Raw genomic sequence first — 26,195 nt, forward strand, 5'->3', positions numbered from 1 at the left:
CCACCGGGCCAGAAGTTCGGTCATCTCCTTCGCCATTTCCTCCCTGCAAAGCATGATGGGCCGGGTTAGCAGAATGTGGGCGGAGCTTAGAGACATTTCAACCCAAGAAGAAGAAACTAGTTTCTGATCTCAATGTGAAATAAAAACCAGAAGAAGAGACCAACAAACTCCCAGTTTACCCAGAAGAACCAGAACCAAAACCAGTTTCTGACCCAGTTCAGGTTTTCAAACTGGTTCTGATCTGGTTCTGGTTCGTACGGACCCGGCCAGATGCCACAGGACACCTGAATGTGTTGCTGCAGGTGCAGCAGGTGTGTGAGAGGAACCTACATGGTGTAGCTCTTCAGCTTGGCGCCGACCTGCAGGCTGGAGAGAGTCAGAGTTAGAGCCGACGAAGAGGAGGTGATCGATCATTGATCCATCAGGTGATCTTTCATTGATCCATCAGGTGATCGATCATTGATCCATCAGGTGATCGATCATTGATCCATCAGGTGATCGATCATTGATCTATCAGGTGATCGATCATTGATCCATCAGGTGATCGATCATTGATCCATCAGGTGATCTTTCATTGATCCATCAGGTGATCGATCATTGATCCATCAGGTGATCGATCATTGATCCATCAGGTGATCGATCATTGATCTATCAGCTCCAATCAGAGGAGGTCAGACTGGTCACCAGTTGAACCAGTTCCTACTGAAACTGGGCCAGAACCCTTCACTGGTTCCCATTGGCCACCAAGCTGGACCCAGCAGAACCGGATCCATCAGAACCAACCACAGCTCTCTGTCTCTGATGTCAGCCAATGAAGCTTCGGCGGTGGGCGGGGCAGACCTGGTTCTCTGGAAGCCAACCCAATCGTCTTTACTGGGTTCCTTCCAGAATCAGCCCCGGTTCTGACCCGGTTCTGAACTGGAACCAGCTTGTTGAGACAATCAGAACCTGGATTGAAACACAGAGATTCTAACAATTTGTAGCTTATGTTTGGACTGCTCTGGTTCTGGTTCTGAACCGTCTGGAGACTAGAACTGGTGCTGATCAGGTCGGAAAAGGTTCTACTAGGAAGTGAGGATTGTTAGATTGTTACGGCATGCAGGGGTCAAAGGTCAGGGGTCAGAAAGAGCCGGGGTTATCAGAAAGGTTATGTCTGAGGATCTTACGCTGCTCTCTCTGGAGACGATGGAACGGAGGAGCCGTTACTGGAATAGGAGAAGAAGAACATCGTCAAACACCAGAGAAGAAGAACATCGTCAAACACCAGAGAAGAAGAACATCGTCAAACATGGTGGAACTTCGTCAGTTTCCTCCTGAGCTCAGGAAGAGTTGCCGTTGTTAAGAAAACAGCTAATGCGGATCCAAATAAACCAAGGTCCAGGTTCTGGTTCTGGTTCATTAAGGCCGGAAGGAGAAACTGGACCTCCATCACCCAGAAACAATTGTAAAACTTTATATTCATTTATATATAATCGTTTGGAGATGAATCTGATTTTGTTTCGTCGTACACCAGGAAATAGATTTGTTCAGAGCAGGTCACTATGAGCTTCCTGAGCCTAGAGGTCAAAGGTTAGGGTACCTGCGCAACCCCGAGTCATTCAGTGTCTCGTCGGGAATGAGCTCCGCCTCGCTCTGGGCGATCCGCATGGCCAGCTCCCGGTCCCTCCGCTCCTGCTCCAGCACCGCCTGCCGTGCCACTTCCTCCTCCCGCTCCGCCTGCAGCTGCAGCTCCAGCTCCGCCTGGGGACGGATTACAATCTGGATTATTTGGTCCAGATTATTTGGTCAGCAGGTGGAACCAGGAACAGCCTGCTTCCTATTTCTGTGGATGTCTATGCACCTCCACCTCCTGCTATAACAGGGTTAGCAGGAGTGCTAGCAGTTAGCAGCTAACAGGGTTAGCAGAAAAGCTAGCAAGAGGCTGCTGTCTGAATGAGATCCAGGTTATAGTAAATATTTTTAAGTGCTGCTGCTCAGGTTGAGCAACGTTGGAGGAACTCGTGTTTCACACATGAACTTCAGCGAACTCATCCAGCGCAGGCATGGAAAAACACCAACCTGAAGCCGCCTCTCCTCTTCCTCCCTCTTCTTCCTTTCCTCCTCTTCCTGCTTCCTCTTTAGCTCCATCTCTGCTTTCCTACAGAGGAACAGACAGAAGGCGAGAGGGAAGTTCATCCATCTCTGCAGAAGTCCTGGGTTCCCGTTCGGAGACGTTCCCTAACGTCCGGATCAACACGCATTGGGGAACCGTCTGGGCTGTGGACGGGGCCGAGAGGATGAGAAACGGTGGACAGAATGTTCTGGGTTTTTACTGAAACGTTATCTTGCCATTTGCTCATGAACTGTGGCTGTTCCAGTAAATTCAGCCGCCACAGCTCCACGCTGCTGTGCTATCAGTTTGGACTGGAAGACATTTGGACAACCAGTCCAGTGACGAAGCCGTTGCCAACATCAGTTATGAACATGTGACTCAAACCGGACACAGCGCCCCCTAATGGTCAGCTTGAACCTCCTCACCCTAGGAATGTCAAGAGTTTCAGAAAAGTCTGACAAGCAACACATGTAACTTTCATAAAAAAAAAAAGTAGCAACTTGCTGAGAAACACGTGAGCTACGCTCGCTAGCCCAAATCCTGACTGTCCACCAGGGGGCGTGTCTGAGTGAGAGTTTTATATCCCTGCGGTACCACCATCCAACCCAAAGAGGGCAGCACTGAAGCAGTGATAAATTTAAATGAAAACGTCACAATCTGCACAGAAACCAAGACAGAAGAACCAATTTACACAACTCATCAGGAGAAATGGTTGATTTGGGGTTTAGTTAGATTCCGATGAAATCAAAACATTTTTATTGAAATTATCACGACTGATAAACTTCGAACCGTCTGCTGACTGATTTTCCCTCCTGACTGCTGCAGATCTGGGATCAGGACGGCTGAAGGTCATTCTGCTGGGAAACGTGCAGATGAAGGCTGCATGTCTCAGGCTGCGACCTTCAGCCTGCAGCGCAGGGGGAGCGAGCCATAAAGCTCAGCCTGTCGTCTCTAATGTGTGACATTAGCGAGCGGCGGCTTGTGACGAACACGACGGCTCCCATCAGTCCTGCTAAAGACTCCCAGGCTGCAGCCTGAACGCGCAGCGGGCCGTGACCCGCATGCAGATCGCCGCCGCCACAGGGGGGGGGGGGGGGCTGCCTCTCATCACTGCGGCTCTGGGTCCCGACTCAACAGCGGGTCCGGATCATCAGGCGCCAGGGAGGAACAAGAAGAGGCTCAACCCTTCCAACCAACCCGGATTGTCAGCAGCAGAACTGGGACCGTCTGCCTCAGGGGAACCAGAACCGCCAGCGCAGAGCCGCCTCCACCGCAGCAGGAAATATAATAAAGCTTTTAATAAAGCTTTCCAACATTTCTGAGTTTTTCTGCATCAAAAATTTCGGGTGGACAGGAAAACGTATTTCTGCCCAGCTGCAGCCTGAACTGATCCAGAGTAATCAGATTACTCCAACAGACTGTGGGGCTGCGCTGCGATTGGATGTTCCTACTTACAGGCGGCGCTCCTCCTCCTCCTGCCTGCGGCGCTGCTCTTCCTCCTCCCTCCTCTTCCTCTCGCGCTCCATCTCCTCCTGGATGCGGCGCAGACGCTCGCGTTCTTCCTCCTCCTTCTTCTTGTTCTGCAGGTCCGTCAGCAGCTTCTCCGACCGCTTCACCAGAACCTGGTACTCGTGGTCGATGTCGATGCGGCTCATCACGGTGTTCTGGAAGCAGGCAGAGAGGGTCAGAGGTCAGGTTCAGAAACTTCAAGCTGAGGATCTGGTTGGTCTACATCTGACTTTATGGTCAGAGTTGCCATGGTAACCACCCTTGTTAAGGCCATCCAATAAGCCGTCACACCTTAAAGCGGATGAATATTTATGAGGAGCTGTTACCGTGACAACGCTCAGACGACAAAGTTTGTCCGTACAGCCGTCATTCAAGGCACTATGAGCCCAACAGAGCCAGCAGAACGGCCTATTTAAAACCCAGATTCTGCCAGAACATCCATCATCATCAACTGTTAGCAGCTGCCAACTACGGCAAACCATCATGCCCAAAAATTGGCTCTATTGCGCCATCTGGTCCAGAAAGGACGGAAGAAAGAAAACTGTATATATACTAGGGGTTGAACGACTACATATGTTTTAAGGTCGACTACATCATGATAATAGTCGAGTCGATGTCGACTAGTCGCGGTGACGTCATAGTGACGTAAGCGCAAAAACCCTTCACAACTACTTGGAGGCTTTATCAGCTATTTTCACGGCAAATATGGACCCCCCCCACACACACACACACACTCCCCCTTCTCCTGCTTTTACTAAGTCTATTTATGCAGAATTAAAAGAGCAATAAACAGATCATTCTTCGTGAGCAGGGAGAAAAGTTCGTTGTACAAAGACGGGTCTGACTTTTTTTTTTTTTTTTCCAAACACCGGCTGATGCTGATGATCTCTGGATAGTTACTCGTATAGGAGTCAAATGATCACACTGACCACTGGTGCTTTTGGACCATCACAAACTAAACTTATTGTGAACGGATCCCGTTTGGTTACAGTTGAATTTAACGAAACCTCCTGCTGCTCCTCCTGCTGCTCCTCCTGCTGCTCCTCCTGCTGCTCCTCCTGCTGCTCCTCCGCCCGATGCGCAGCATGATCTCTGCTGACTCAGCAGCGGCCCTCTGAACCGACATGCAGACGGCGGCCGAGATCGCCTCTATCAGATCCTCAGGATGGAGCTTGGTCTTAGTTTCCAGATGTAGTCAAACCATCTTTATAAGAGCGTAAAGCTGTCAGGTTAAAAGCTTCAACACGCAGGGTGACGCTGATCAGTTGGATGGATAAAAAAAGCCTGACATCATGACGCGTTGTAACACATTACTGCGGTAGTCTTTTTTATTTATTTATTTTTTTAAGGATTTTTTCAGCACTAGTTTATTTGACAACAACCTGACTGTAGGGGGGCAGAGAGAGCGGAGAGAGGCCTGGGCCCAGCGAATGGAGGACGGGAGTCGGACTCCTGATTACCGCGGGCTCTGTATGCGGGGCGCCGTGCTAACCACCGCGCCGCGCAACGCCCCTATTGCGGTAGCCTAAGCTGTAATTTACAGTTTGTAATTATTAAATTATTTACATTTTTATACAATTTGAGCTTTCTGACGAACTCACCTAGTCCACCTTCTTTCATTTTCTGGGAAAAATCTGTTTAGTCATGTGATTGCGACTAGTCGACTGGCCCAGAAAAAAGTCAGTGCAGAGAAAAGAGTCGACGAGTCGACTAGTCGACTAATTGGTGCAACCCCTAATATATACGCATCTATGGATGGGCTCACACAACAACTGGCCCAAAATGTGCTGCCGACCCACCAGAACCACCAGAACCTCACCTTGATCTTCAGCGTCAGGGCGTTGATGGCGTTCTCCAGCTCCTGGGTCTGCTGGCTCATCTCCTGCTTTCCCTCCTTCAGGCCTCCCACCACCTCCGTGAAGCGGCCCATCCTCTTCCTCAGGTTCTGGACCTTCACCAGCCCGTCGATGCTGCAGACACACAACCGGGTCTGTTAGCAGAACCACAGGAACTGGGTCAGCTAGCAGGGCGACGCACCATTATTCCAACACTAATCATTTTGAACAGATTTCTTCTTCTCTACATCGAGTTCAGCTTAAGGTCAAAGTTCACCCAGAAGCGTTCATGACACAAAGAACCGACACGATCCACCAGAACCTCCAACCGCCATGGGTGGGTCCGGCTCCCAGTCTGCTGTTTGAGTCATGAGTCGGAGCGGTTCTGGTTCCGACTATGACCTGATCCGTCCATCACTCCAGTAATCCCTGATGGTGCCGCTCAGATCCGGTCAGCATGCTGTCAGAGATGATGAAGGAAACGGCGCTCCTCTTCACCCGCAGCGGTCCAAACGGTTCTAATCAGACGGATCGGCGGCCCGGAACTATCGCACGCAGAGAATGCAACAAGCAGAACGCCGGCGCCGGCGAACGACGGATAATGAAGTGGAGGGAGCGTGGCGGTCAGAGAGCTGGAGGAGGAAGCTGCTAACCAACGACAGGAAGCAGAACAGGAAGTGTGACCCACCGAGGCTTGTGCTTCTTCCTGCAGAGCCACATGCGGACCGTCTTCTGCATGGTGATGCAGGCGCCGGTCCGGTACAGGATCTTGTTCTTTACTGTAACAGAACAGACAGGAACCACTTTAACCAGCTGGACCCAAACTGGACACAACACCAGAACCGCAGAGAGTGGGAAGTTAAAGGCCAGAGTCCACCAGGTGGAGACATCTAGTGGCTCAGATATGAAACTGCAACAGAGTTAATATGATGAGAGCCGGAAACAAATATAAAAAGATTTTTAAAATCCTGATGCTGCATCAGATGGTGCAGCAACCATCTGGACCAGAACCGGTTGGTTCTGACCAACAGAATCATTGTCTCTTCATTACTGTGAATAATCTCAGCCTGGATCAATGATGGACTGATTAGTATCAGCATTTATAAATCCACAGGTTTCCAGTTTCCTGTCATGATGTGAATCGGGTTCAGTTCTTGAGGTTCTGATCCGATAGCAGGAGGTTGAACCAGAAATGACTGATTGGTGTGGATGGGAGAACGTTGCCGGCAGTAAAGAGGCAACGCTTCAGGAGAAACGATGGAAGGTGAGGTGATGAAGCTGCTTACGCTTGATGACGGACAGAGCGCACCACTGGACCTTCTTCCAGCGGCTGTGGATCAGCCATTTGTTGACCTTCTGGACCAGCGCCGCCAGGTGCTCCGGGTCGGACCTCATGATCTGGTCAAACTCTGCGAACTGGAAACCAGTCAGAACAGTAAGTAACCTCTCTGCTCCCTTTGAGAGCCTGACTGTCAGGCTGCTGTCTGATGTTCTGGTCCGTTTCCCTGGTCCGACTTGGGCCTCCAGAGCCAACAGGCTCAGTTCTGATCGTCGGATCGGTTAGTCTGTTGCAGAAAGGAAGGAAGGATGTCTCACCTTTCCAGGGCGGAAGAACACTTTGGTGAGGCCGAACTTGTAGTCGTTCTCGTCGAGTCCCAGAGCTTTAAACAAAGCCTACAACAGAAAAACACAACAAGGTTCTTAAAATCAGCAGAGAAGGCCCGGTTCCGGTCCAGAGCTTCAAGAACTCACCTTACAGAAGAGCCGCGGGTCGAGGCGGGTCAGCTTGGGCGGCATGTACTTCTGGTACATGTTGTAGAGTTCATGGAAAGGAGCTCTGGAGGGAAAGCCGCCCTGCATCAGGTCCAGAACCGACACCATTCCTGCAGAACACGGCCCAGAACAGAACCTCAACATGTCTGTTCGCAATCGGGTTCTTTCCATTTTATTTCCCATGTGACATGAATGACCAGCACCAGAACTACAGCCTGGGGTACTGAGGGAAAGTTCCCTCGGCGGCTCAAGTTTCGGCCCCGTTTTATTTATTTTGTATTTGCCGCCTCTTGGACATATTTCTAAGAAATTGTCTTTTCAGTGTTTGCTGACGATGTGCAGATATACAACAGATTGCTTAACAGCAGTTAGCCAATGGATGAACCAAAAGCTTCTTCACTGGAATCAAAAATAAAACTCAAGTTGTTCTGTTTGGACAAAAGAGCCTCATTGGTCAACCTGGTAAAGTTCTTGGTTCCTCTGCTCCTTTTCTTCTGTTAGAAATCTCAGTGTCATTTTGACAGTTTGAAACCGGATCAGCAGGTGAGCTCTGTCGCTTTTTCCATCTTCTAGCAAAGGTTAAATCCAGCCTTCATCACTACACGTTTAGACTACGCAACTCATTATGTAACAATGTGGACCAGTCTTCCCTACAGCGTCTCCAGATGATTCAAAATGCCGCAGCGAGACGTTTAACTGGAACCAGAAACCGGAGCACATGACTCCACCATCGACTTCTCTGCCAGTTTCTTATCGGATTGATTTTAAAATCCTTTTATTGGTTATTAAAACTGTACATGGCTTAGATCCAGATTATCTTCAAGACCTTCTTCATAACCAATAAATTTCTCTTACATATTCCCAGGCGCTGATCTGTGGAACAACTTGGCCTTTAACATTAGATCTGCTCAAAGTCTGGGACTATTTAAATCACTCCTTAAAACTCATTTTTATTCTTTAGCTTTTCCATAAGGCCGTCTGTTTTAATTAGTGTTTTATTCTTATGCATTTTATGAATACTGTACAGCACTGTGGAGCAGTGAATATCTGGTTTTAAAGTGTTTTTTAAATAAAATTGACATTTAGGGTCAAGGCGGACCACGACCCGATGGGCTGAGGTCAGAGGTCAGGGCGGGACCACGACCCACTCAGAGGGAGCCTGTGGGGCCTCGCTCTGTGGCGTCAGCCTGTGGCAGCATTTCCAAACTCTGGTCCTCCAGGAACACAGTCCTGTAGCTTTTATATGTTCCCCTCCTTCAACCAGTTAATCAGCCATGTGTTGGAGCAGGGGACTGTCCCTCAGAGAGAGTCACCATCTTATTTCCTGAGTTTAATGCAATAGGCTCCGCCCCCCAGGCTAGCCTGCCTCTTGATGCAGACAGTTGAAGGAGCTTCTCTCCTTAAACTCATCAGGAGGTGCTGGTCCAGTTAGCCCTTTAATCTGAAAGGGAAGCAGAGCCTCAATCCTCTCTAGCTGCAGGAGATGAAAATGTTCTCAGGTTCTTGTGGAGAGCAATCTGTGGTCGGCTCTCCTGATTGATGCTAATTAGAGGAGCTTGCACTGTCTTCTCTCCACGCTGAGTCAATTAAAGCCAATCGTCAGCAAACGACCTACTGCCAGAAACAGGAAGGAGCCCCAGCGGTTCGTACCGGAGCACTGCAGCTGGGAGAGGATCTGAGCTCCTTCAAACTGGTGGCTGACCATCTTCAGGTTGGGTTTGATGCAGCGGATGAAGCTGGAGCCCTGAAGCAGAAGCAGATCAGTCAGACCCAGAGAGCAGAACCAGAACCAGCGCCCCTGCAGGGGAACATGACTCACCGTGCTGCGCAGCTTGTCCAGGAGAATATTCAGCTGCATCTGCAGGAGAAACAGGAGCTCTGTTATTACAGCAGACGGTTCATGACCACATCTCTGCTGGATCCAGCAAATTTATTTTCTGGCCTCATGCTGAAGCTGCTTTGGGTCAAACTGGGTCAACATGGTGAAGCGTTTGGTCCACCGAATGGCAACACTAAACTCTGACAGCTGCTATCAGCATCTCACGCACATCAAGGACACGCAATACCTCTCCACAGGATGTGGTTACCATAGAAACACAGGAGCTGACAGGAACCAGAGCCCATCAGGTCAGGGTGGGGGACCGAGCACAGAGGGTCAGAGGTCGTGCTCGGCGTTCGGCTCACCTTGAACTTGTTTCCGACGCTGATGAAGCTGAGCTTCCCGGCCTTCTGCTTGGCGTCTCGGCTGCTGGCGGCGTTCTCAAAGAGCCGGCGGACGAAGCCGTCCTTGGACTCGCTCACCAGGCTCTCCAGGGACATGTGCAGCGCGTCGTTGTTCTTCTCCACAAACTGGGTCTGATGAGAGACACGAGGACACGGTCAGACCCTGCAGGGGTCCGACCAGGCAGCCCGACCAGGTTCAGGTGATCCGGACCGGACCAGGCTGCCGGCTCCTCTGCTGAACCCACCGTCTCATAGCACACGGCTCCTGCGAAGTGGCGGATGATGAAACCTTCGTCGTCCCGGACGTTCCGGTGAACGGTCAGCTTGGACTTCCTGGGAATCTGCGGGACACAGAGACAAGAGTCATCAGGACGTTTTCCCAGAACCACCAGAACCGACTGAACTGATTTCATCTACAGATGGTTCCAGTTCAGACTAGAGGATTTACAGTTACATTCAGGTCTTTTATTTTGAAAACGCAAAGTACTTCCTTCACCAGCTGATCATTGGATGTGGAGATAAGAACCTTTTATTATTTCAAGAACCTAAACTCATCTTTAAATGACAACAGCTTCTAGTTGTTTTCTGGCCTCCAAGTCCGTTTTCCTCCTTCGGTCCGGTTGACCGGGTTCTACAGGAACCAGAACATCTGCTCCACCCCCATCCGCTGTGGTTCTTTCTCTCTGCTTTGAGACAAACCAACCTGTTCCCCTCCTGGCCTGTGGGGGCGCTGCACCAAGAACCACTGAAGGAAACGACAGGAAACCTCTGAAGACACTGAGAGCAACTTCCTTCTTCACCAGATGGAAACAAGATGGAGGCGTCAGGTTTTAGTGTTGGAGGATTTCTCTTTAGGCTAAAGACCAGGAGCCATTTTTGCTGCTAGCGCTAGGCTAACATGTTAGCTTTGGTTGTATTTACCCAGAATGCCCTGCGCTGTAGTCCACTTCCTGCTTTTGGAGCGGTATATGGTCCACTTGGCGTTCATATTCAAACCGAACCCAGAACAAAGTTTGGAGGACCAGAGGTCAGAGGTCGCCTAGGGTTCACACCTCACCAACCGAACCAGACTTTCTAGGCAAAGTCCGCTTCGTTCCCTAATGATATTGTGATTTCCATGAGGATCTGTGAGCTGGTAGGGCAGTCTTATTAAGCCATTGGTTCGAGGCTTCAGCTGCAGCAGAGGGACTCACCGTGAGGCGAAAGTGGTTCCTGTGCTTGCTGTGAACCGTGTCGGTGAAGTGCTGGTCGCTGGGCTGAGGCAGGCGGTTCTCCTCGTCCAAGATGTCCAGAATGCCCACCAGCTTGGCCTCCACCAGGTCTGCAGAGACAGAGGAGACGCCCTGATGAAGATGAGGAGGAAGCAGCAGCTCCAGGACATCCAGAAGGACCTACCGATGCAGTCCTGGTTATCGACGTAGTGAACCTCGTTGACCCCCAGCCCCTCCTTCTGGTACAGCTCTTGTTCCTGCAGAGGAAACCAGACCATGAAGGTGAGAGAGACGGCATCCAAACAGGACAGGCGATGCTGCTTCCAGCTTCCTGGTTGCTGCCAGGAGATCGCAGGAAACCAGGACCCAAGCGACTGGGTCTGTTGTCATGGCAGCAGCTCACCTCCTTCAGGATGCGCTCGTTGAAGAACTGCTGCAGCTTCTCGTTGCAGTAGTTGATGCAGAACTGCTCAAAGCTGTTGTGTTCAAAGTATTCTGGAAGACAGAGAGAAGATCAGAGGTCATCTCCTTTGCAACGACCCCTCTTCCTCATTGTGAACTGACCGAAGCCAGCGATGTCCAGCACGCCGATGAAGTTAGCTGAGGAGTCGAAGGGGAAGCACTGGTTGACCCGCGTCACTACATGGTCGAAGAGCCGGCTGTAGGTGGCCTTGGCCAGCGCGTCCCGGGCGTTGTTGGCCTGCTCCACCTTCAGGGGCACCCTGGGGAGACATGGGGTGACCTCTGACCTTTACAGACTTCACTAGGGAGAGAGAGCTGCCCACCTGACCATCAGATTAGCAACAGCTGCCAGGAACTGAAGCGTGTCAGGGTTGACCACAGATAGAGTCTTTCAGTATAAACCATTTCTGACTGCAGAAGCTAAGAGGAATCACGCCGTTAATTGTTGGACCAATCGAAAAAGAGGTCAACCTTTGACCTCTGCTCAGATAAGAAAAACCCAAACTGATCTGCTGCAGAAAGAAACCAGACAGCTACCAGGCCTCAGACCTCAGCATCACTCATTCACTACGGAATATTCTGTGTCTGCATAGCTAACACAGCTAACATAGGTAGTACAGGAAGCACAGCTAACATAGGTAGTACAGGTAGCACAGCTAACATAGGTAGTACAGGTAGCATAGGTAGCACAGGTAGCACAGCTAACAGGTGAGAGAGACGGCATCCAATCACAGCACAGGTAGCACAGCTAACATAGGTAGCACAGGTAGCACAGCTGACATAGGTAGCACAGGTAGCACAGCTAACATAGGTAGCACAGCTAACATAGGTAGCACAGCTAACATAGGTAGCACAGCTAACATAGGTAGCACAGGAAGCACAGCTAACATAGGTAGTACAGGAAGCACAGCTAACATAGGTAGTACAGGAAGCACAGATAACATAGGTAGTACAGGAAGCACAGCTAACATAGGTAGTACAGGAAGCACAGCTAACATAGGTAGTACAGGAAGCACAGATAACATAGGTAGTACAGGTAGCACAGCTAACATAGGTAGTACAGGAAGCACAGCTAACATAGGTAGTACAGGAAGCACAGATAACATAGGTAGTACAGGTAGCACAGCTAACAGGTGAGAGAGACGGCATCCAATCACAGCACAGGTAGCACAGCTAACATAGGTAGCACAGGTAGCACAGCTGACATAGGTAGCACAGGTAGCACAGCTAACATAGGTAGCACAGCTAACACAGGTAGCACAGGTAGCACAGCTAACATAGGTAGCACAGCTAACATAGGTAGCACAGCTAACATAGGTAGCACAGCTAGAATGCTGCTTCCCTTGAAGGTATTTTATTTAAACAAAATTAAACGATGTGAGAGAAAGAAAATTACTTAAGAGATTGAAACAGTTTCAGATTTCTGTATCATACGATGCTAATGTTTATGCTAATCTGAGCAGCATTACTGATGCCAGATGGCTTCCACTCTATAATAATGTGCCGATTTTGTAGCGGCCCGATCTGCGGAGGTTAGGGCCAGTATGAGCAGCCGGCCAGTTCTTCAGAACAGGTCAGAACCTCAGTCAGGTCCAGCAGGCCCGGTTCCAGCAGCCTGAGCTTTATACAGCTAATGGGTCATTAGCTTGTGTTCTGGATGGTTCTGCTCACCAGCAGTCAGTTCAACTGTTTGGTTCTGATTGACTTCTAACAACATCTTACACACTTTCTGGGCCGGACCAGCAGAGCAGAACCTGGCAGCTGTTCACTAGTGGAAACTGAAAACTGTGGAGTGGAATTTGTTCTGTTCAGGCTGAAGTTGTGTGTGTGTGTGTGTGTGTGTGTGTGTGTGTGTGTGTGTGTGCGCGCGCATTTGTTTGTAATACCTTGTGGGGACCGTTTTCCTGATACAAACATTGTGGGGACCCACTGCTCCTTGTGGGACCGAAGCCTGTTCTCCACAAGGGGAAACCCTGTTTTTAGGTCAGGGGTCAGCTATAGGATTAAGGTGTGAATTGAGTTTTGGTTAGAGTTAGGATAGGGGTTAGGGTAAGGATTAGGCTGTAGAAATTAATGGAAGTCAATGGAAAGTCCCCACAAAATAGCAATGCAAAGGTGTGTGTGGTGAGCAGCAGCTCTTACTTGATAGCCGTCCCCTTGGCACCCCCTGCTGACGTGAGCATGACCCTGGTGGTGAGGCTGACCCTGAGGTCGTCTTGCTCCAGGCCCAGCAGCTCAGCGCAGTGCTGCAGCGTCTGGCCCGACTGGTTCCTGATGGTGCAGCCGCCTGCAAGACAAGGAGGAGGGCAAATCATTGGTTTTGCTGTTGCTCCGGTTAAAGTGGAGCCTGTCAGGGAGCAGGGGTCACCGACCTGAGGCTGGGAGCTGCTTCACAGAGCAACACCTGGTGCTGCTTGATACGGACATGAATTATAACGGCTCAGCCGTTATGACAATAACACATAGATGTATATATGATTACATGCTGTCTGATCACACTAATGTTAGGGAGTACTCACAATAGTTAGTAATGATTTACCAAGGCAGCTATGGGTAATCCTTATGTAGTGACTGACAGTTTGATTGTTGCTGCAGCGCCTCCTGCTGTGCGCTGTGAGTACCATGAGATTTTACTTTAAATAAAAAAAGAAAATAATAGTTATTGTATGTTTTATTATCCAACCCTCTTTACTATTAACAAAACTGTGTAGAAAAAAAAAGATCTTTTGTACCAAAGCATCTTGTACGTAGCATTCATCAGTGCGAGTCTGTGGGGGTCAAAGGGCACGCCGAAGACCAAGTCTTATTGGTCAGATTGCTTTTGTTAATTTGGGGCCTTGGTGTTTTTCTGTAGCTAAAGATGAATGAGTGGAGTTTGAACCTAGCCCTAACCCCATAAGGAACCAGGGGAACCGAAGGAACCAGAGGAACCAAAGAACCAGAGGAACCTGGGGAACCAAAGGAACCTGGGGAACCGGGGGAACCAGAGGAACCAAAGGAACCAGAGGAACCAAAGGAACCAGAGGAACCAGGGGAACCAGAGGAACCAAAGAACCAGAGGAACCGGGGTAACCAAAGGAACCGGGGGAACCAGAGGAACCAAAGGAACCAGAGGAACCGGGGGAACCAAAGGAACCAAAGGAACCAGAGGAACCGGGGGAACCAAAGGAACCAGAGGAACCAGAGGAACCGGGGGAACCAGAGGAACCAAAGAACCAAAGGAACCAGGGGAACCAAAGGAACCAGAGGAACCAGAGGAACCAAAGGAACCAGAGGAACCAGAGGAACCAGGGGAACCAAAGGAACCAGAGGAACCAGGGGTAACCAAAGGAACCGGGGGAACCAGAGGAACCAGAGGAACCGGGGGAACCAAAGGAACCAGAGGAACCAGAGGACCCGGGGGAACCAGAGGAACCAAAGAACCAAAGGAACCAGAGGAACCAGAGGAACCAAAGGAACCAGGGGAACCAAAGGAACCAGGGGAACCAGAGGAACCAAAGGAACCAGAGGAACCAAAGGAACCAGGGGAACCAGGGGAACCAGAGGAACCAGGGGAACCAAAGGAACCAGGGGAACCAGGGGAACCAAAGGAACCAGAGGAACCAGGGGAACCGGGGGAACCAGAGGAACCAGAGGAACCGGGGGAACCAGAGGAACCAAAGGAACCAGAGGAACCAGGGGAACCAAAGGAACCTGGGGAACCGGGGGAACCAGAGGAACCAAAGAACCAGAGGAACCGGGGGAACCAAAGGAACCTGGGGAACCGGGGGAACCAGAGGAACCAAAGGAACCAGAGGAACCAGGGGAACCAGAGGAACCAAAGAACCAGAGGAACCGGGGTAACCAAAGGAACCAGGGGAACCAGGGGAACCAAAGGAACCAGGGGAACCAGGGGAACCAAAGGAACCAAAGGAACCAGAGGAACCGGGGGAACCAAAGGAACCAGAGGAACCAGAGGAACCGGGGGAACCAAAGGAACCAGAGGAACCAGAGGAACCGGGGGAACCAGAGGAACCAAAGAACCAAAGGAACCAGGGGAACCAAAGGAACCAGAGGAACAAGAGGAACCAAAGGAACCAGAGGAACCAAAGGAACCAGGGGAACCAAAGGAACCAGAGGAACCAGGGGAACCAGGGGAACCAGGGGAACCAAAGGAACCAGAGGAACCAGGGAAACCAGAGGAACCAGGGGAACCAGAGGAACCAGGGGAACCAGAGGAACCAGGGGAACCAGGGGAACCAAAGGAACCAGGGGAACCAAAGGAACCAAAGGAACCAGGGGAACCAAAGGAACCAGAGGAACCAGAGGAACCAAAGGAACCAGAGGAACCAAAGGAACCAGGGGAACCAAAGGAACCAGAGGAACCAGGGGAACCAGGGGAACCAGGGGAACCAAAGGAACCAGAGGAACCAGGGAAACCAGAGGAACCAGGGGAACCAGAGGAACCAGGGGAACCAGAGGAACCAGGGGAACCAGGGGAACCAAAGGAACCAGGGGAACCAAAGGAACCAAAGGAACCAGGGGAACCAAAGGAACCAGGGGAACCAGAGGAACCAGGGGAACCAGAGGAACCAGGGGAATCAAAGAACCAAAGGAACCAGATGCAGCGGCAGGTCCTGCAGATCCGTCCAGGCCTGAATCTCAGCGGCTCACCTGAGGTGCTTCCGGCCTCCTCGAAGTCGATGTTGCCCAGATGCAGAACGCCGGCCACCACCCGGAACAGGTCCAGCTTCTCTGTGTCGCCCAGGCCGATCTTCTTCATGGCGACGCTCATCCTGGTGAAGTCTCCGTGGTCGTCCAGCAGCGGGTCCTTCAGCGGACCGGCCTTGCTGTGCTGAGGAAACAACACACTGCATGATGAACCTCTGGCCTGAAGAGGGCGCTGTTTCACTGTTCAAACCTCAATCTGAACATTTCTCCTGCTGCTGCTCCTCAATCATCTTTGGAACGGTTTCTGGCTCAAGAGCGCCACCCATCACCTGATTCCAGGTAGATTCAGTCTCTGCAGGTTCTAACCTGGAGATTTTTATTTATGTACCACCTGCACCTGTTCAGCCTGCTGACGCTCCCAGTTACTCTGATGTTTCCTTCTATTTCTGCAGATGATTCTGATTGGCTAAGAGCTTCACCGTCACCGTGGAGATGAAGCATCCAGCCTAATTTCTGTAAAACTGGCATTGAAACGTAATTTCATTCTGTGAATATCGATGGTGGATTTCTGACTGGCCACTTGGATCCCGAGTCAGGTTTCCCAGCAAACATCCAATCTGACATTAGTAAATATAAATAAATGTGATTAAAAGTTCCAGTCTGGTTTTCGCCCTAGTCACCAACACTCTCCTCCTGAAAGACGGGAAAAGATCCTTCTCTACTGGAACCTCCTCTCTCCTCACCACTGACGGTCCTCTGGTCTCTCCACCCTCAGGTTAAACGTGTCATTCTAAACTGTTCTCTCTCTTTTCTCTCTCACATTAATAATACCCGGTCTGCTCACTTCCACCTCGGTAAAACTGACCGACTCTGTCTGCCCCTCCTGCTCCCTGCCTCTATACTCTGGTCATTTCTCCCATTGATTCCTGTAATTCCCTCCTGGTTGTTCTGCCTCATAAATCCATAAACTTCAACTGGTTCCAGTCTCTGCTGCTCGCATCGTCACCAAAACGGCCTCATTTCACCACATCACTCCAGTTTAAACAACTTCACTGGCTCCCCGTTTCCTTCAGAGTTCAGTTTAAATCGAGGCCGTTCATAACTTTTCCTCCTTATGGGTTTAATCTGCTGCTCATCGCCACGTTCCCTTCGTTCTTCCTCTTCATCCTCAGAGCCTCTTGTCCGTCTCGGCAGCGTGGGAAAAGGAACGCTCTTCCTCCTGACGTCGTCTGTTCAGCTTCCTTCTCACTTTAACTGTCCAGTTATGTTGTGGTTTTGTGTCTTGTAGCCATTTTTACTGTTTAATTTGTGTTTCTAACTTTCTAAAGGTTCCTTGGGTGTTTCGAAAGGCGCTGGCAAATAAAATACATTTTTATTATTAAAAGTGACCCAGAGATCAAAACTTTAACATATTAGAAACCATAGAAACAATCAAATGAAAACATGTTGACTTAAATAGAGTACCCTCATTAGGATAACGGGATAAAATGAAAAACAATCAAAACAATTTCAAACTTTGATTAATCTAATTTTGGAGCCTTAAGGGAAAAGAACTAAACAGGTTTCCTGTTCGGTTCTGCTGCTTAAGCCCCTCTGCAGACGAGTACAAACCAGCAAATGCTAATAGCTGTTTATTATTATTATTGTTATTACCATTAACGCTGATCTGTCTGCAGCCACAGCAGGTTTACCTCTGAACTCTTCCGGTTCTGCAGGATCTGCTGATCCGTGTCTTTGGTGGCGAAGAAGCGAGTGCATCCTCTGTTCAGATACTGCAGCAGAGGCAAAGGCACAAAACCATCAATATGCATCTCCATTTCCAGAAAATTTCATAAATCGCAACCATTTATAAAGAATTATGGGTAACACTTTATTTGAAGGGGGTGAATAAGACTGTCATGACACTGTCATAAACATGTCATAACACTGTCATGAACATGAATAAGCCTTCATGAATATTTATGACTGTTGTCATAAAGAGTCATTCGGTAAATTATGACACTTTTAATACAAAGTTGACATTATTCAAAATGTCTTTATGACAACTTGACATTAACCAGGAAATCATTACTGATATAAATTTGTTATAAAAGTATTACTGATTGTACTTTAAAAATGAGGTATCTTTATGTTATTAAAGGTAAAGTTTAAACAGTCATGATTTATTGGTTAATGTCAAGTTGTCATAACAAAGACATTTTGAATAATGTCAGCTTTGTATTAAAAGTGTCATAATTTACCGAATGACGCTTTATGACAACAGTCATAAATATTCATGAAGGCTTATTCATGTTCATGACAGGTGTTATGACATGTTTATGAAAGTGTTATGACAGTCTTTTTCACCCCCTTCAAATAAAATGTTACCAAATTATTAAAACTGAGTCTTAATTCATTAAATCTTGTTTAAGCGGTTGAAATGTGTTGCTGCAGCAACACTGAAAAAAAACAACTAACATCTAATTTAGTCAATATTTCCAGTCTGGAGAACATTAATAATTTTTAACAGTCAGTGTTCCTCTCCGCTGACTCTATCCTCTGCTGCCCCCTGGTGTTCAGGGCAGACAGTGCAGCTGCAGGCAGGTCAGGATGCTCCCTGCAGAATCAGACCTGCCCCATTTCTCCTGCAGGCTGAAACTCTGCCTGACATTCGGTCCCGTTTGCTTTGCTAAGTGGAAACAGACTTTATCAATCTCAATAATTCTTCTCTGTGTTCACAGAAAGCCGAGGCAGTTCCCTTTCTGAGCATCTGATTTTCAATCAGCAGACAGAATGTGCTGCAGAGGCCTGCATGGTGACTGGCTGCAGGAGATGGAGCAGCACTGCATCCCAACACCTCAACATGTCAAGACCAGATCGGATCGAGCCGGACCGGACCTGCTGGACGCTCTAGTCATGCCAGGTGAGTCTCCAGTTTGAACCCAAAGGCTCTCAGCACTACCAGGCTCTGGGTTTGGTTGCAGCTCAGATTTTGGAGCTGATTGGTCCGTTAGCAGTAGGCTGGCGTTCCTACCCTGAAGGTGTCCGGGGAGCTGAGGTGGAACTTCTGGCGGATGTCCTCCGGCGCGCCGGCGCACAGGCGGTAGAAGATGTGGTAGTTCCTCTCCTCGGAGCCCTGTGTGCAGATCCGGGACTTCTCCAGGAGGTAGTGGGACACGAATCCGCCGACGACCGCGTTCTGGTGGGAAACAGACAACACAGTTTTTCAGAAATCTGTCCTCCAAGGGGTCAAAGGTCAAATGCAGCCTGATTGTACTGGGCCAGAGGCAGCAGAGAGGAGAATGGCAGGAAATGGGAACAATGCTCAGGAAGACGATGGTAGAGCTTAGCTACAAAGATTAGCTGAAACATGGTCTGGATCCAACCAGTGAGCCTTGAGGCACGCCAGAACGCGTCGAGTCAAACCTCTCCATGTCTGGCAATGAATTCATGCTTCACTGTGACTGAAGCAGTTTAAGCCAATCATCTCTCAGTTGGTGATGGCATTTCATCCTGAGGACATGTCAGAGACAAAATGACCACAGAATCATTTCAGAGACAATAACTAGAGAATCACCCGCAGCAAAGACAAACCAAGAAAACTGAGAAGGATGTTTAAAAAGAAGGGAGCCATGCACCGAGCCCTGGGATCCCCTCGATTCATAATGTCTGTGGTTTATCCAGAGGTCTCTCTGCCAGCTCACTAACCAGACATATTTACCAAGTCCTGCTGGTTCTGTAGTTCTCAGCTGAAACATTAATGTTCTGGTTTCCTGCAGGACTCAGACTAAAACACTGGCGGCCTATTGCAATGAAACGGAGCAAGTCACCTTCTCGTTGAAGTGGATCTCCACAAACTTCCCGAAGCGGCTGCTGTTGTTGTTCCGAACGGTCTTCGCATTCCCAAAAGCCTCCAGCAGGGGGTTGGCTGCACCAATCAGATGGCTTGGTTAGTACCGAACAAGTTTGTTACCCACGAAGAAGAAATCCTCCTTACCTTCCACAATCCGCTCGTCGATGTCCTGACCCGTCCCGTATGAAGTCGTCAGGTACCTGGAGACCAGAGGAGAGTCAGATTTTCTGACGCGAGTCCGTTCTAACGAGTCCAAACAAGTCCGCTTTCTATCCAGTCTAAGCTGCGAGTCAAAAGGCGCCTTCACCGAGAGCTGACTGACCAATCAGGTCAGTCAGTTCCGCTGGGTCTCTGACGTTGCTCTGACAGAACCAGTGGTGCAGCTGATCGGAACCTCAGAACCGGCTGAGCTGGGCTCCAGTTCCTCCAGCTCTTGTCCCGAACAGGAAGTGCTATTGAGCTAAACAGGAAGTCTCATCCTAGCCTACCTGAGAACGAACTTGGTGTTTTCCGTCTTGCCAGCGCCGGACTCTCCTGACACGATGATGGACTGGCTCATCTTGAGGACCTTCATGTCCCGGTACGCCTTGTCAGCTGCAGAGCAACACATGGAGGATTAGCCCGCTCTGCCCCAAGCCGCCCCTCTGCTGATGATGCCCTGGAGACGCTCTCACCAATGGCATAGACGTGCGGCGGCAGCGTCCCCAGAGACCGGCCCTGGTACTGCTTGATGGTGTCCGCCGAGTAGAGCTTGGGGATGTCGTAGTACGGGTTGACGGCAATCAGGATGTTGGCCACGTACGTCTGGCGAGGACATGAGACGGAGGAGACGAAGGAGACAGGTGAGTATCTGGGCAGAACCACACCTGCAGCTGGAGGAAGTGAGGATCTGACTCACTTCCTGCTGATGCGCTGCAGCAGAACCGACCCAGGTGGTTCTGTTTGTCTCCTTCAGGTTAATTAAAGATGTTTTCAATCATTTCCCACCAAACAGCAGTGGGTTGTTCAGGAGGTAATGAACAGTCTTGAATAAGTTTATTATAGTTAACGAAACTAACAAAGTAAAAACTAGTGTGTTAACTGAAATAAAAATTTACCAAGAAAAGGAGAACTACCTGGAACTGCGTTGACAAAAACTAAAATGAACTGAATTTGTGAAAAAGAGCTCAGTTTTTATTTCTGTCAGTGGGAATTTTATGGTCATTTTATTCCTTGCTGTTCCACATTTCACCAGCAGGTGGCGGTACGTAAACCAGCTTGGAATTAAGTATGCAAGTATAACGAAAAACTTTAGTTTTAGAAACATGAGACTTGACATAATCAGTGTGGTTAAAATTTAAATCTCTCCTTGTTGAAACATGAGCGATGGAGGCGCCATATGAACCCAGTTTATATTTTATTACCAGGACGTTTCTCATTAGCATGACATAGAAAACTCAACTTACTAAAATTAGAAAAGTTTCTTATTTCTTCTTATAAGATGAAGGCTTGTTGTTATTTTGAGATTCTGCTCCAGAATGCAGCAGAACCAGAGTCCAGTTCGGATTACTGTGAATAAAAACTGGGTTTAGCTTAACGCTAGCGTCCTGCGGCTATGCAGAGGATTTTATTGTGTTTACTGAATCTCTGCAATCATTTAAACTCATTTGGTCTTCATTTATATTTTCTAAAAGCTGTGATGCTTCTCTGGGATATTTTTTTTTACAAATTGCCTATTTTTATTCTCCTGGTTTGTACAAAAAAAGACAAACAAACTTACCATTTGTTAGTTTTAACAAATGGTTAAAACTAATGTAAACTAAAATAAAAATCTTCAACCAGAACATTTTAACCCGTAAGTCTGAACTCACGTAGATTTTGTCCTTGCTGTAACGAACTCGGACGTTGTTGAGCAGAGTGGCTTCATTCAGGTACATCAGAGAACCTGAGAGGCAGACACAGGTTTATCACAGCGCCATCTACAGCACGGGAGGCAGAACAGCAGCAGAAACTCACAGTTATCCTCCACGTGTTTGTTAATGTCGTCTTCAGCGGGGAAAACCTGGTTGACGGGAGCCAGAAACGTCTACAGGAGGAGAAACTCTGAGTTAATGAGACTGTAGTGGCAGCAAATGGACACTGGGGGGCGATAAAGACAATCTGTTGTTCCTGACCAGAGGAGCAGAAGGAGGAGCTCCATCAGTCAACAAGGAGCAACAAGCTGCAGCTGCAGCAAACAGGGAGGGGCAGTGGGATCCCACTTGTTGGCAGTGGGATCCCACTGCCAACAAGTGGGATCCCACTGCAGGGGTTACCATGGCAACGGTACATTAAAAGCTTCGTGGTGTGTTGTGGGATTGATGGAGAGCCACTTCAGACGGCCTGCAGGCCCTTCAGAGGGAAACACCTGCTGAGGTCAGAGGTCACAGCTCCTCAGCCATTTATCAGGACCAGAACCGAGAACCGGACAGACTTACTGACATTAGAACCACTGTAGAGGCTAAAATTAATCATCCTGAACCAATAAAATATTTTCTAAAAAATGAATTTGTGTCCAAAATCAAAAACAAACATAACAGCTTTCATCTCCCAGCATTACGCCCCGCCCCATAATGAACCCTGATGACCTCTGACCTTTCCCTTCTGCTTCAGAGGCTCGATGGTGAGGCTGTCGGCGCCGATGTCAACGATAGTTCCCAGTTGGAACCCATCCATCGGGTGAGGCGCCCACACCGGCTTCCCGTCCTCCATGGTGGCGATACCACAGTTCTGGAACAACAAGACCCGGTTAGGTTAGGAGAGAGAGGCAGGCGGGTTCTGTCCAGATTATTACGGGTTTGTTCTGGTGCTGGATTTCTTTTATCCCGACTATCTTCAGTGTTCTGATAAAATGATTCCAGTTCTGGTTCTGCTGGCAGAAACACAGTAGCTCCATGTCAGACTATTGAACACAATGGTGGAGAGGTGATGGTGTGGGCCGGGCAGCTAGCCTACAGCAGCTAGCCTACAGCAGCTAGCCTACAGCAGCTAGCCTACAGCAGCTAGCCTACAGCAGCTAGCCTACAGCAGCTAGCTTGCAGCAGGTGGTCTACAGCTGAATCCATCTTATAGGATCTTTTTCACGTTTGCTTTTGGAGACTGTTAAAGTATTGCCATTAAGGTCTTCCACAATGACATCATTTCCTGTCAATTTCAACATATTAACCCTGAACCTTTGTGAGACACTGGTGAGCAGCTCTAGCACCCCCTAGAGCCAGAACCACACCTCCATCAGAGGACTGTGCCCACAGAACCGCTGAGCCCGGTTCTTTGGCACAATAATCCATCTGAAAACTGGATCAGCTGCTGACGTCCAGCCAGTTCTGTTTGGGTCGGCCCACCACTCAACCCAGCGGACAAACCACTGCGCTCAGTCTGGGCTCGGCCCGGTACCGTGGATCAGGGTGGATCCGCTGGGTCACCTGGAGAACCTGAGCTGCACCATCATCATCATGAGGAAGATCTGGCTGTTTAGACTGGCTCACCTGAGGAACCAATGAGGATGAAGATGAGGAAGACCAGTGGAGGGTTGGATTTAACCTAGACTTTAACGAGTTCATTCATTAATCACGTCCAATTCAACTCATTAAAGAGTTTACAGTAATTATTTTCCTTCCAACACAATGAAAGATATTTTTCTCACAACCAATAGTTCCTCCTGGTACCTTCGTATTCGCGTGTTTCTGGTACGGCTGTAAATGTGACGCACAGCTACATCCGCTAACAGCAAGGAAGCCGCTTCTGTTTTCCTCTGGATTTCATTTCTGCTTCAAACCAATCTTATGCTGGAAAACACTATTGTGTTAAAGCTGTGCTAAAACCAGCTAGCCTGTCAAAAGCTAAGCTAGCCAAAAATAGCATCTCAATGCTAACATGTAGCAGCCAATTCTAAAGTTGGCGTCCACAGTCCATATTTCTAAAGAAGGTCCATGAATGATAAGAGAAACGGATAGAAAAACACTTTGCTCCAATCTGACAGCTGGAGAACAGATTAAAAAATATAAACTAGAAATATCTTTGATGTCATCTCATTTATTAATAATTCAGCATCAAAAAGGGGATTTTAAATGAAAATATTGCTGATTTGTTGAAATGGTTTCAGGTTGAACTTTTTATGGAGTCCATCTTCCACTGGTCTGAACATCATTGCTAACCAACAGCAGGTTCTGGTGCCGACCCGGCTGGACCCGGCCCCCTCCATAATGTGACGGCTCTATTGCTGGGCTCAGCTGACCTGAGATAAAATGTTACTCAGTTATGGACCATAAACAGTAAACTTTATGGTTCTGCAGTAAAAGCAGAGCGGCGCTCCGCAGGACGCAGCTAGCTTACGGATCACTCTTAAAATCACCACAAACACAAGTTCACCCTGGAGCCCGGCCCGGTTTGTCAGGACTCTGTGTGGGCCTGGTCCGGCCCACATCAGGCCTTTTTGTGCTGAGCTGATCCAGTTAAAGATTGACAGGAAGCCTCTCGATCCAAGTCGAAGTCTAACTAATAAAACACGTCACAAGCAGCTGAGAGGTTGTTCATTACACAGTAGGGCTGGACCGGGCCGCTGGTTCTGACGGAGGCTTCCTTGTAGAACCAGATGCATTCCTTCTTTTACTTAGTCTAACAGACGGGGCGTCGTGCAGAACCAGGAACCAGAACCGCACCAGGCCGACATCGTCCTGCAGGAGAGGCGAATATTTCTGCAAATTCACACCAACAACCTGACTTCGTTCTGACTACAGTTACAGAAAATAGTTTCTGAAAAACAAAACGAAAACCACAAAAACAAAGACATTCAAGATGGCAGCCATTTTTCAAGATGGCCACCGTGGTCCTGAAGAAGAGCTGAACTTTACACTGAATTTGCTGATAAATATTTTTGTTGTGAAATCATATATAACAGGGGTCCCCAAACTACGGCCCGTGGGCCGGATCCGGCCCGCCTCCACATTTGGTCCGGCCTCCTGAACAATACCAGAGAGCATTCAGATTTTTTTTCATTTATTGTATTTTCTGGTTTATATGTGGATTTTTCTTCAACCACCAGGGGGCTCTTTAGCAGGAAGTGCGTCCTGTAAATTGTGGGTGTTTTGTTTTGCATGGCGCATTGCTGCCATCTGTTGGACTTTTAGGGAACTGCTTGACTTTAATGTTATTTAATCAGTTCGGTTGTTTGCTAGCGGTAGAGCAGATGAACACGTGTCTGTTATGAACGCCGCATTCCAGGTTGAATTCTTCGAAGAGATGCCTGTAAGTAGCAGCTTATACTTCAAAACGAGCCTTTATGTGAACATATGAGAAATTAATATGTTATAGTTACATTCCCTCAATGGAATATATACTAGTCAGTCCCAGTGACCGTTTCACTCATGGGTTTTGCCCCTGTGCTTTCTGGGTAAAAATCAATCCAGAAATGCCCTCCCCCCTCCCCCCCGTCAACAATCTCCGGCCCCCCACCAGAGAAGGGAAAAGTTATTTGGCCCTCACAGGAAAAAGCTTGGGGACCACTGATATATAATATCACCACTGAAAACCCATTTACTGACATTTTTTATTTTTCACGACAGCCAAAGCTAATGTAAACGCAAAAATACGAGCAGAAACTAATGCTATACTGCTAAAAACATAAAGGCCTAGGAGAAGCTAATGCTAAATAACAAAAATATCAGCAGAAGCTAACGCTAAACACATAAAATATCAGCAGAAGCTAACGCTAAACATAATATATCAGCAGAAGCTAACGCTAAACATAATATATCAGCAGAAGCTAACGCTAAACATAATATATCAGCAGAAGCTAACGCTAAACATAATATATCAGCAGAAGCTAACGCTAAACATAATATATCAGCAGAAGCTAACGCTAAACATAATATATCAGCAGAAGCTAACGCTAAACATAATATATCAGCAGAAGCTAACGCTAAACACCTGCATTTTCTGCAGCATGGCCCTTGTTGCATAACCGATCTGAACGCTTCGGAGCAGAAAGGTCCGGGACGCTCAGAGGCCAAAAATAACCCAGAGGAATCAAACCGTGACCCAAATGCAGGATGGACGCTGCAGGTATGAGCAGAAACAGGCAGAACCTCTCTGGGTCAGGAGCCGATCAGAACCATCAAGCGGATGAAATGCTGCAGCTTCCACAACAAGAGATCAGGACAATCAGACTGAATGTTTGGCTGCACCGATTGCAGTTTTCTGGCCGATCACCGATCTATTAAAAGTCCTGACCCACTGATACCAAAATGTTGCTAAATGTAGCAAGAAAGTTGATGAGTTGCCAACAGTGAGATGACTACTGGTATTGCTGTCTGCTCGTCAAACTTCGCGGCGCAGAGCAGAAGACAGCAGTTGATTTAAATATGTTAAATATCAAATCAGTGGTTAAGATCGACCTCACATGTAAAAATAGGCCAATCACCAATTTCCCAAAATTAGGGAAATCGTCATTGTTGAATCAGCTGCCTGATAAATCAGTGCATCCCTACCTGAATGGGTCCAGAACCAGCAGGACCAGCAGCTTTTAGTGATTTGATTCTGATTTTTAAGGGTCATTCAATCCAGAATTCCCAGAACCAGAAATGTTCTGTAGA

The 26,195-nt window shown here is 48.5% G+C and overlaps 1 protein-coding gene across 8 annotated transcripts in view; it reads right to left on the reverse strand.

Moving 5' to 3' along the window:
- myo6a (myosin VIa) overlaps positions 1-26,195 on the reverse strand; it is a 34,208-nt gene that overhangs the window by 6,148 nt on the left and 1,865 nt on the right. For 4 of the 8 annotated variants that reach the window (XM_088001705.1, XM_088001704.1, XM_088001703.1 and 1 more), the window contains exons 2-31: positions 22,201-22,335; positions 21,583-21,652; positions 21,438-21,511; positions 20,262-20,391; positions 20,076-20,181; positions 19,732-19,787; positions 19,565-19,662; positions 18,769-18,933; positions 17,447-17,527; positions 15,759-15,939; positions 13,248-13,392; positions 11,208-11,365; positions 11,047-11,138; positions 10,828-10,900; positions 10,626-10,753; positions 9,678-9,773; positions 9,394-9,564; positions 9,029-9,067; positions 8,860-8,953; positions 7,189-7,319; positions 7,033-7,110; positions 6,723-6,852; positions 6,125-6,215; positions 5,421-5,571; positions 3,548-3,756; positions 2,059-2,137; positions 1,580-1,740; positions 1,167-1,205; positions 331-366; positions 5-43 (exon numbers count right to left, since the gene is read on the reverse strand). In XM_088001705.1, coding sequence (XP_087857831.1) covers positions 5-43; positions 331-366; positions 1,167-1,205; positions 1,580-1,740; positions 2,059-2,137; positions 3,548-3,756; positions 5,421-5,571; positions 6,125-6,215; positions 6,723-6,852; positions 7,033-7,110; positions 7,189-7,319; positions 8,860-8,953; positions 9,029-9,067; positions 9,394-9,564; positions 9,678-9,773; positions 10,626-10,753; positions 10,828-10,900; positions 11,047-11,138; positions 11,208-11,365; positions 13,248-13,392; positions 15,759-15,939; positions 17,447-17,527; positions 18,769-18,933; positions 19,565-19,662; positions 19,732-19,787; positions 20,076-20,181; positions 20,262-20,391; positions 21,438-21,511; positions 21,583-21,652; positions 22,201-22,317 — 3,218 coding nt within the window. In that variant the 5' untranslated portion in view covers positions 22,318-22,335. The remainder of the gene's footprint in view (positions 1-4; positions 44-330; positions 367-1,166; positions 1,206-1,579; positions 1,741-2,058; positions 2,138-3,547; positions 3,757-5,420; positions 5,572-6,124; positions 6,216-6,722; positions 6,853-7,032; positions 7,111-7,188; positions 7,320-8,859; positions 8,954-9,028; positions 9,068-9,393; positions 9,565-9,677; positions 9,774-10,625; positions 10,754-10,827; positions 10,901-11,046; positions 11,139-11,207; positions 11,366-13,247; positions 13,393-15,758; positions 15,940-17,446; positions 17,528-18,768; positions 18,934-19,564; positions 19,663-19,731; positions 19,788-20,075; positions 20,182-20,261; positions 20,392-21,437; positions 21,512-21,582; positions 21,653-22,200; positions 22,336-26,195) is intronic. The other 4 variants (XM_088001709.1, XM_088001710.1, XM_088001707.1 and 1 more) reach the window with 3 other exon arrangements.

Source organism: Poecilia mexicana, unplaced genomic scaffold, assembly GCF_051168715.1.
Source record: "Poecilia mexicana isolate PSO_F unplaced genomic scaffold, ASM5116871v1 scaffold_21, whole genome shotgun sequence".
Classification (NCBI taxonomy): Eukaryota; Metazoa; Chordata; class Actinopteri; order Cyprinodontiformes; family Poeciliidae; genus Poecilia; species Poecilia mexicana.